Below are 11374 nucleotides of genomic sequence, written 5' to 3'. Positions count from 1 at the left end.
TAGTTGAGCGCTCAGAGTTAACAATTTCCAGGCTCAGTTAAACTTGAAATTGTACTCTTACTGTGTCCAGCTATACCTTGATACGAGTTTGGCAGATGGTTTTTACTTCCCTAATGCCGGTTAACAATTCACTAGTAATCAATGAATGGAGGACGAGAGCTTCCAAATGTAGTAAAACTTGGGAAATCAAGTGCTCCACCTGTGTAATTAAATCTTATTAGTCTTCTTTGCATAAAAATTACGTCTCAAATATAAAAATCTAATCCCTGGGAGGATGATTCATCCAACAAAAAGGACCAATCTGGCTTGCATATGTAGGGGATTCGGGTACCAACCTGTTAAATGCTGAGCATCAACCCCCCATGATTAATTCCCATCTCATCAATAGCCTATCTGCCATGGACTCTTCCACACTCCGGTAGCGTTGTTGAAAGCTTTCAAACTTCATGTGAGAAGAAGCGAGAGCCGCCCGCTCACTCCCAAGATCTGCTCCATGAATTTAGTCAAATGAAACAATGAAGAGCAAGTTGAAGAAACGCCCATATGTTCTTTGAACTAGCGAAAACCAAACTTTGGTCGGCACGCCCTTGTCCCTTGTCACAATATTTTAATCTCTTACTTAAAAAGCAAAATTTACTTCACTGAACCCTAAATTTTCCTCTGTCTCTTCATGGAGGCGGATCCGGCAGGGGAGCCTCCTTCACTGGCTGGTTTTCGTGAATCCTTACCAAACGAGAAAGCACGATATAAACGAGTTCGGTCAAGCATCGAAGAAACCGTTGATAGATCTGGGCAGAATACTGAAACTGGGCACATTTCACACTCAGAACTAGAAGAGAATGCGAACTTCTCCTATCGCAATATGCTTGTTAGAGATAGCCATGTTACCGGACTAGAGAATGATAATACTGAGGAGGATGGAGAGTTTATTTATGAAACTGATTCTAATGATGAAACCATAGACCAGGCACCAGAGGGACCCTCTATTCGATTGACTAAGGAGGAAAAGAAATGCATCCGTCAGCCTTGGAAGCATACCCTGATTGTGAAGCTGCTAGGTCATGACATCAGTTGTACTTATCTATGCAACAGAATCAGGCAATTATGGTCATTACAAGGAGAGTTTCAATCGTTAAACTTGGACAGTGGGTATTACTGCGTTCGGTTCAACAACAAATCGGATTATTTTTATGTTCTCACTGATGGGCCATGGATCATTGCAGGACATTATCTCACCATTAGACGTTGGTCTCCAGGATTTAGATCAGAAGAAGGAACTGTGGACTCCGTTGCAGCATGGATCAGATTGCCAGGAATGCCACTAGAGTTCTATGATCAAGTTGTACTAACGAGGATTGGAAATGCAGTAGGCTGAATGGTGGAAACTGATCGCACCACAGTTGATATTTCCGGAGGAAAATTTGCACGGCTGTGTGTCGAGGTGGATCTTCCAAAACCTTTGGTGCCAAAAGTGTTTTTCGGTAGACGTTGGCAGAAAGTTGAGTATGAAGGTATTCGGATGGTGTGCTTTCAATGTGGGAGGTTTGGGCATAACACAGAAGTTTGCACTGCCAAGAATCTGAACTAAGCAACTGAAAATAAAGATAAAGATTTGAATATGGAAGAGCAGAACAACAATTGGAATAAGGAGTATGAAAACCAAAAATTTGGGCCATGGATGATAGCCAGAAAGAATTATAGAAAGCCACCAAGCTCAAGAGTCAAAATAGTAGACAAAGAAGCAACAACACAAAAGACAACTAACACTGGTTCTCGGTTTACAGTTCTTGAAGAAGATCTCTCTGATGTTGATAATGAAGTAGTGGTCCCGGAATCACTGGAACAGAACACAATTGGAAACAATGTGGCAAATACAAAGCAGCAGATGGTGGGGGGTAAAAATAAAGAGGAGTTAAAAAAGAGTCTACAAAGTGTGGTATAGATGTCAAATCGAAACCTAGCCTCATCTAGCACCAAAGGCAAAGGAAAGGTGGCAAGTGCAGTCCGTGTAGTCTATTCGGACCTGCTAAGTAAACAAAATGATGGAACAGGCATAGATCAAGCTGTTAAGAAGAGCAATTTGGCAATGAAGACTCATACTATAGGGCTGGAAGACAAATCTGATATGAACAACCAACCACCTCAAGATAATTTGGTCAATGGTAATACAGTTTGCAATCAAGAGGGGTCAAAGGATCAAGTGGGAGTAGGTGTGAATGGCGTAGCAAGAGAGAAAGAAACCAATAGCATGGAAGATTCTTTTGAAATGGACATTGTTCCTGCTAATGCCGACAGTGATCAAGGAGCAGAGGTGATGGAAGTTATGAAGATATAAATCTGCAAGTTTGATATTTATATCCAACTTGTTAGTTTAATTTATGTTGAAAATATTGAGTTGGAATGTGAGAGGAGTTTCCTCTCGTAGAAGCATTAGGAATATTAGAAGCTTAATCCGTTTCCATAGTTTAAACATTGTAGTTATTTTGGAACCCAGAATTGCAGGGGAAAAGGCCAACTTAATCTATAGAAGAATTGGACTTTCGAAGTATTTTCTAGTTGAGGCGGAAGGATTTTCAGAAGGCATATGGGTGCTATAGGAATCAACAGCTGTGGAAATAGATATTCTGGCATATTCATCTCAGTTAGTTCATATGACAGTTAGGTCAGATAATGATGAATGGCTTTTGATAGCAGTTTATGGTAGTCCGAAGGCAGAAGAACGCAAATGGCTGTGGCATTCTTTGAAACTGTCTAGTGAGATACATGATCTAGCCTGGATGGTTATAGGTGATTTTAACCAAGTTCTTTCGCCAGATGAGAAGACTGGCAAGAATGGCGTCAATGTGGCTCACTATAAACAGATGATTGATTGCTTATGTTCTTGTAATCTATCAGATCTTGGAGCTTTTGGTGCAAAATACACATGGAGTAGGAAATATGATGGCTTCAATTTCACCAGAGAGAGATTAGACAGAGCAGTGGCAAATGACAGATAGAGTACAATGTTTCCTGAAGCCAAAATCTTTAATCTTCCTAGAACTCATTCAAACCATCATCCAGTACTGGTAAATTGTCTAAAAGCATGCCGAAATATCCATTTAGCTAAAACATTCCGCTTCGAAAATGCATGGATGGCCCATCCTGACTTCCAGCAATTTCTCCAAGCACACTAGGATTGTGATGGAGTTATAAATTCCACAAAATTAAGAAAATTGGTAGAAGCATTGAATAAATGGAAGTTCGAGACTTTTGGGGATTTAGCTAAGAAAAAGAAGCGTCTTCTAGCCAGACTAAAAGGAATCCACATACGTTTAGCCCAAGGCCCTAATAACTATCTACAGCATCTAGAAGTGGCGTTAGTAGAGGAGTTTAATCTCATTCTGTATCAAGAGGAAGTCATGTGGCAGTAGAAAGCTAAGCTTGATTAGCTAAAGTATGGAGATTGCAACTCAAAATATTACCATGCAATTGTAGAAGGGAGGCAACGCAAGAAGCAGATTAATACTCTTAAGAGGGATGATAACTCATGGTGTTTGGACAAGAGAGAGCTAACGAAGATGGTGGTGGAATTTTACTCAAACTTCTATTCAGATGATGGTATACGAGTCCGTTTAAACTCTTCTTTGGTTAGGAAGCTTAGTGATGATAAAGTTGAACAGATGGCCAGACCCATTACATTTGAGGAAGTTAAAAAGAGCTTTGTTCGACATGCAACCTAATAAAAGCCCAGGTTTTGATGGATTTCCACCTACTTTCTTTCAGAAGAATTGGGAGACTGTTGGTCATGATTTGGTTAAATTTGTACAACGTGCTTATGAAAATGGTAATTTCCCTGCTGAACTCAATCACACATTGATTACTCTCGTACCAAAAATAGAGAAACCAGAGAAGATATCTCAATTTCGTCCTATTAGTCTGTGCACAATTTCAATGAAATTAATTAGCAATGTTCTAGTTAATAGATTGAGCCTGCTATTAAATGACTTAGTGGGAAAAACATAATGTAGTTTTATTCCAGAGAGGCAAGCGACGGACAATATTATTATGGTTCAAGAAGCTGTTCATACGATGCGAAGATTAAAAAGGAAGAAGGGTGCATTGGCAATCAAGATAGATCTAGAGAAAGCTTATGACAGACTCAAATGGGATTTCATTCAAGAAGTTCTCGAGGAAATTGGTATGCCTTTATCTTGGATCAACATTATTCTGTTCATTGTGAGATCACCAACTTTTGCGATTATTTGGAATAGGATACCAATTGAAACTTTTACTCCCACCAGAGGAATAAGACAAGGCGATCCTCTCTCACCATATCTTTTTGTCTTGTGCTTGGAAAAACTCTCACAGTTGATAAATGAATAAGTCAATCTTGGAAGATGGAAACCATTAGCAGTGACAACCTGGGGTCCTTATTTAACACATGTTTGTTTTGCGGATGACTTGATGCTATTCAAAAAAGCCTCAGTGAATCAAGTTCAAACTATAGTGAGAGTTCTTGATAAATTTTGCTTAGCTTCAAGTCAGAAAGTAAGCCTTGAGAAATCTAGAATGCTAGTGTCTTCCAATGTTCCCCTATCAAGAGCAAGAGCTTTGAGTAATGCTGCGAAAATTCCATTGACCAAGGATTTTGGGAAACACCTAGGCTCCCCAGTCATACATGGTAGAGTTTCGAAAACTACCTACACCGACGTCATCATTAAAGTCAAGGCAAGGCTAGAACACTGGAGCAACAAACAATTATCAATGGCAGGCTGAGTAGCATTGGTACAGTCTGTAACAAGTTCAATAGTTGCTTACTTGATGCAGACTTCTTTTCTACCAGAAAATGTGATTCAAGAGCTTGCAAGGATGAATAGAAACTTTGTATGGGGACATTTTTGTGGTAATAAAAAGAATCATGGTGTAAGCTGGGAGAAACTTTGTTCATCTAAAGAGGAAGAAGGATTGCAACTTAGAAACTTAAGATTTTTAAATTTAGCACTACTGGGGAAACTTGGCTGAAGGTTGTTAATGGATACAAACCATCTATGGGTAGATATCTTACAAAAGAAATATCTGCGAGATGATAATCTCATGACAGTGACTGTTAAGTCATCGGACTCTCATGTATGGAGAAGTATTTTGAAAGCAAGAAATGCTTTAGTGAAAGGCTTGGGGAAGGTTGTCATTAATGGCATTGCAACGAGATTCTGGGTTGATTCTTAGCTCTATTGTGGACCTTTGATTGATTATGCTAATAGGGACATATCAAATATAGAAGCCAGCTTACCAGTTGTAAGCTTTTGTGATGAAAATGGACAATGGAATTTAGAATACCTGAATCAAGCTTTACCTATGCACATTGTTCTACGTATTGCAGCGGTTCTCATTGATCCCAATAGCAAAAAAGATGATGCCACAGTTTGCATACTTACTAGCAACGGGGAGTTCACGGCTAACTCAGCCTACAAATGCCAACAAGTAAGTACTAGTGCCAACTCTAGTTTCTGGAAAATTATTTGGAAGTTGCCTCGTGCTAGGAAAGTCTGTTTATTCATTTGGAAGGTCTTACGCAATTCCTTGCCAACGGGATATTGGCTCTCAAGAAGAAATATAAGCAATATGGATTTGTGTCCTAGATGTGAGAGTCATGAGGAAACCATATTACATGAGGTTAGAGATTGTAGATGCGTAAGGAGCTTGTGGAATCGCCTAAAGCCTTCATTTATCCAATCAAATTTTTATCAGATGGATTTAAACCAGTGGGTGACTTCCAATGTACTTAATACAGCAGAGATTGAAGGCATACCATGGAAAGTTATTTTCATTCATGGAATTTGGCTTTTGTGGTACTGACAGAATTTACAAGTGTTCAATGCATCTTTTGTTTGGCCTAACAATGATTGGCAACAAATCTGGACAAGAGCTAAAGAAGCCTGGGATATCTTAGGGAAACAAGGAAGACGAACCAGGCAGGAAGTGATGATACATTGGACAAAACCATTGCACTTTTTTGTCAAACTTAATGTGGATGGTAGTGCTCGAGGGCAACCAGGTCTCACAACAGCAGGTGGTATTGTCAGAGATGAAAATGATTTCTGGTTAGTTTGGTTTATATACAAAATAGGAATTACTTACTCTCTAGCAGCAGAACTATGGGCTTTATATCAAGGATTAGAAATTTGTTGGAACCAAGGTTATAGAAAGATATTGGTAGAAATTGACTCTTTGTTGGTGCTCCAAAAAATATCAAAAAAATTTCTAACTTGAACCTTTATGCTAATTTACTGTAAAAGATCAAAGGTCTGTTACAGAGAAGTTGAGACTGCTATGTAATTCACGTACATCTTAAAGTTAATCAGTGTACAGATTAGATGGCAACACATCATAATAATTTTTTATTAGGCTTACCATCTAGTATTTTTATTATTTTATTTAGAAATATGTTTGATATTATTTGGTCAAAGATGATGTAATTTTGATTTAAGTTAATATATTTCTTTTATATAAAAAAATTATTGAAGAAAGAAAAGTAGAATTTAAATTCTTTATTTTTTAAAAAAATATACACCGACCAAGGCAAACCACAATTGACATTTTAGCGCCAGGCATTGACTTTGACTACAGTAGTTTGGACAGGACAATGGTGTCATGGCATACAATTATTGATCAGGAGATAACATCTAAGAATAATAGACTATGGCCCGGGCCTCTTTCAACCTCCTTTTCACATGCTTTTTTCTTTCTCTTTCTACCTCTCTTTTTTTTTTATCTTCCACGTGGCTAGAGGAAGCTCATTTGAAACTTCTTGTATGTTACAGATGTAATAACTAGTTCTTGCATTATATCTAGCAAAGACAATAATCTATCTATTTACAAAGACATATGAAAAGTGAGTCATGAGATTCAAGTGGTGTATGGGCATTCCAGATCAGAGCCAAAAAATCTCTTGCATCTCCTGAGTCAACGGTCCATCATCTGCCAGTAGACATATGTAAGTTTTCTGTTAGTAGATTACACAATTCATCAAAATATGGTTTGAAACATAAATCTTTGTCGGGTGCTTTTGAGAATGCTTCGGGACAGTACAAGACCAAGTAGTTTATGTGCTTGTCGTTTCAATCAAAGTTGGTTGATTGATTGATTGATTGTGTTTTGATCTTTGAACCTTAGCTAGATTTTTCTTGTTTCTTTGAACTAGTTTGAAACTCTCAAGTAAACCCGTTGAATTTTATTAATTGCAACAAGAGTCAAGGGAAGAACCTCCCCTCTAGATGAGGGGAGTCCCTCTTCTCCTTGTCTGCTCACAGCAACCCAAGAAACACAACAGATAATTCTTCCTTACAACATCCACACCCTGTAGACTCAGAATCTTGAAACAGGAAAATAACCCTGTTTCTCCCCTGCCCAGATACAAGCAGAGCTCCCCAAAGACCCAGTTCATAACAGACTCTTTTACAACCAGCACAACACCACACCAGAAACAAGACACAAAAAAAACATAAAGAGTATAAGCCCACAGATTGTTGCATGAAACTCTTTTCATGACTTGAAGTCGAGAGCAAATAAAAGGTAAGAAATTTGATATATGTTTTTTTTCTTATGTTGGAACAAATATAATTGGATTGTGACTGTTGGAATGAATCTGGAGAGCCATTTCTACTTCTGTTTTCTGGGTAAGATTTCAGGTTTATGCATGAAGCTTTGAACCCTCCTCTAGATAATGTAGTTAGGATTGAATGGTGCATTGAAAAAGGTAGATTGGCAAGTTATGATGAGATGATCAGCTTATTTGGGGTTTAACAATTGCCGGTGCTCAGCATGCATCTGTTTTTTTTTTTTTTTTGAAGTAAAAAGTTTTATTTATCCAAAAGAAAAGGAAAAAAATCCTGCTACTAAAATACAAAAATAGGAGAATAGACAGAACCATTACACAAAGAAATCAATCAATTTTCCTAAAAAGAAACAGAAATATTTTGGCTGCAAAATCTTAGCCTGATCACTTCAGAAATTTGTGATACTTTCATGCTTTCTTCTATTCTTTCCTTCCAATAAATATGAGCAGGCATCTGATTTTGTCACAATGCTATGTTGCAGCATAGAAGTTACAATGGCTGAATTGGCAAAGGAATTGCTACAAGAAATTGCAAAAGATGGGGCAAAAGGAGCTTTCGACTACCTTATGGGGAAGCATAGTTCATGGAACAACATGGATAATAATTTCGACATGATGATAACTGCTGCAGAAAAGCTCCAGGCAAAAAGGGATGATCATGAGGGGACGGTGGAACAAAATAGAACAAAAACAACCACCAGATGCTACAAAAAGTGGCTTAGCAGCGTTGCAAAGACTCTTCAACAAGTGGAAACATTAAGAGCTGAATATGATAGTGTGCGAGCCTCAGATTGGAGGCACGGCTCAAATTATAGTAGCAAGGCCATTACCATGTGCAAGAAAGTTGAGAGACTTGTGGAAGAGGGAGATTTTCAAGGAGGATTTTTGGTAGATAAGCCTCCAGAAGCCATCTTAAAGTTGAACGCACCAGACCTTGAAGGATTTCCTACCCTCCAAAGATCATTACAAGAAATACTGGAGTTGCTAAGAAGTGATAAACTAAAAGGAATCGGCATTTTTGGCACAGTGGGAGTTGGGAAAACAACAATAATGAAGAACTTGAATAACCACGAAGAAGTTGCCAAAATGTTTGATATAGTCATTTGGGTAAATGTTTCAAGCGAGAGGAATGATGAGAAACTGCAACTGAACATTGCACAGCGACTTAAACTCAAGACGGAAGTTGCTATGTGCCCTGGTGAACTTGCAAATATCATATCAGAAGAGATGAAGGATAAGAAGTATTTGCTGCTCCTAGATGAAGTCATGGACTCCATTGATTTGCAGCAGATTGGAATCCCAGATAATGGAAATGGTAGCAAAGTGGTATTGACTACTGAATTCCGTCATGTTTGTTCGTCAATGACAGAAAGAATGGTCAAAGTGGATCGATTATCTTCAGATGAGGCATGGAGGATGTTTCAACAGATAGCAGCTGAGAAAATAGATCTCCCTGATGTTGAACCAGTTGCTCGGCTGGTAGCAGATGAGTGTGATCGACTCCCACTTGTGATCAGAACAGTGGCAAGTTCCTTTAAATTAAAGGACAGTGATTCTGAATGGAGGAATGGATTGAGAGAACTTGAAAAATGGCCAGAAATTGAGATCCCAGGCTTAACAAACATGCATGCATTCCTTAAGTTCTGTTATCATGAGCTGAAGGATGAGAAGAAAAAGAAATGCTTTCTGTATGGTGCATTATATCCAGCTGATAGCAAGATATATGTTGATCATTTAGTGGAGTGTTGGGCTGCTGAAGGACTACTTGGCACTATTGATGACAGGTGGAAATTTCGAGTTGCACGGGATAAAGGACGTGACATATTGGGGCATCTAGTCAATGTGTCATTGCTAGAGAAAGGTGAGAAAATGATCTATGTTCAAGTGAACAACAGTGTCCGACAAGTTGCCTTATACATTTCCTCACAAGAGCCTGATTGCAAATTCATTGCTTTAAAAGGTGAACATTCATCTTATCCTCAAAATATTACAGATTGGCAAGAGGCAAGAAGGATCTCTATGATTGAAGGAAAACTGCATGAGTTGCCAGAAAGTCCAAATTGCAACAAGCTTTTGTCGCTATTGCTTCAAAGAAATCCCAATTTGGCTACCATCCCACCATCATTTTTTCAGAACATGCAGAAACTTCTAGTTTTGGACTTGTACAGAACAGGAATAGCATCACTGCCATTATCTGTATCAACATTGACTAGACTTAAGGCTCTTTTCTTAAATGATTGCCCCAGCATAACAAAGTTGCCTCCCCAAGTTGCAGAACTTCGTTTTCTTGAGGTGCTTGACATTCGAGGCTGCAAGATAATATTCATACCTCTTCTTATTGGCAAATTAGTTTACCTGAGGTGCTTGCGCATGTCATACCATAAATGCAGCAATACAGAAGACTATCGTGATAAGGAAATTGATTACAAAGTGATTTCAAGTCTTTCAAGATTGGAGGAACTGATGATTGATGTGACCCCCTATGGCCATTGGTGCATTGATGTTGCAAAAAGAGTCATTCAGGAGGTGGCTTTCTTGAAGAATTTAACTACTCTCAGAATAAGCTTTCCGCGACCAGAGATCCTCAAAATGTTTATTGAAAACAGGCCATCATGGAGGGATCACGAACAATTAACCTCATTTTGGTTTTTTGTTGGCTGTGAAAGCGAAAACAACCCTCTGATTCTTGACTGTTTGGAATACAAGGTAAATAGATATATGCGATACTGCTATACTGGCAATGATGATTCTACAGTTCGTGATGTCCTTCCTAAAACTGATGCATTGGAATTGATCGGTCACAACAACATCAAATGTCTATCAGACTTCATGAATGTTGCCAGCCTGAACCATGTTCGCAGTTGTCTGATTGAGCGATGCGATAAAATCACAAGTACTATAGATGCCGAAAGGGAAGGAGAAATGGACATTCTACCGATCTTGGAACAGTTACATTTAAGGAATTTGCTCCTTCTGAAGAGCATTTTCGAAGGCCCCATTTCAGGAAAAAGCTTGTCAAAACTACATACTATTGTAGTGAAGTGTTGTCCAATGTTGACAAAGCTATTTTCCAATGGGGTGATTCAACAGCTCTCAAAACTCAAAAAATTGGTAATGGAAAGTTGCTTCAAGATAGAAAAGTTGATTGAGCTTCCAAGTCTAGAGATTTTGGAACTGGTTGACATGCCGAAATTAAGAACTATATCTGGGGATGAGTCATTGGCATGGCCCCAGTTAAAGGTGCTTAAGATATTTGGATGTCCCAAGGTGAAATCACTACCTTTCAGTAAAAACAATGCAACAGAGCTAAAATTAATAGAAGGAGAACAACTATGGTGGGAAGCATTGCAGTGGCAAGACAGTGAGGTTAGAGACCACCTTCAATCCTTCTGCAGCCTCAGGTGAATGTTTTCTTCTGGTTATTCTAGGTTGCACTGCTGTAATGATAACAATTAAGAACAACATAAGATTTTAACTGCTTTAGTTTGAGTGGATGTTGTAGCTTCGTAGTGTTAACAGCTGTTGGATTTGGAGATTCCTCATAATTTTTTAGCCAAGGACATATTGTTGGACTTTGTGTTTGATTTTAGTTTTTAACAGGTGCTATTGATGCTTTTCCTAGTTGTACAGGTATAAGCAAGCTCGCCCCCAAACTATCAAATTGATGTAAATTCCAACCAGATATAATCCTCGACTCTCTCCAAATCAAAATTTTGTCCTCTTTGATTTTGACATATTTTGGGGCAAAAAGCAAAAGGAAATGAAATGGCAAAATTCCAT

At 38.5% G+C, this 11374-nt stretch overlaps 1 protein-coding gene across 4 annotated transcripts in view; it reads left to right on the top strand.

The window, feature by feature from the left end:
* LOC18607095 (disease resistance protein At4g27190) overlaps nucleotides 1-11215 on the top strand; it is a 27085-nt gene extending 15870 nt beyond the window's left edge. For 2 of the 4 annotated variants that reach the window (XM_018115292.1, XM_018115293.1), the window contains exon 2: nucleotides 8077-11215. In XM_018115292.1, the coding sequence (XP_017970781.1) occupies nucleotides 8090-10999 (2910 nt within the window). In that variant the 5' untranslated portion in view covers nucleotides 8077-8089 and the 3' untranslated portion in view covers nucleotides 11000-11215. Of the gene's footprint in view, nucleotides 1-6823; nucleotides 6974-7190; nucleotides 7552-8076 lie in introns of those variants that run through there. The other 2 variants (XM_007041090.2, XM_007041089.2) reach the window with 2 other exon arrangements.

This window comes from Theobroma cacao, chromosome 2 (genome assembly GCF_000208745.1).
Source record: "Theobroma cacao cultivar B97-61/B2 chromosome 2, Criollo_cocoa_genome_V2, whole genome shotgun sequence".
Taxonomy (NCBI): Eukaryota; Viridiplantae; Streptophyta; class Magnoliopsida; order Malvales; family Malvaceae; genus Theobroma; species Theobroma cacao.
The sequence above is the reverse complement of the archived record's forward strand: the minus strand, read 5'-3'. Positions and strand labels throughout refer to the sequence as shown.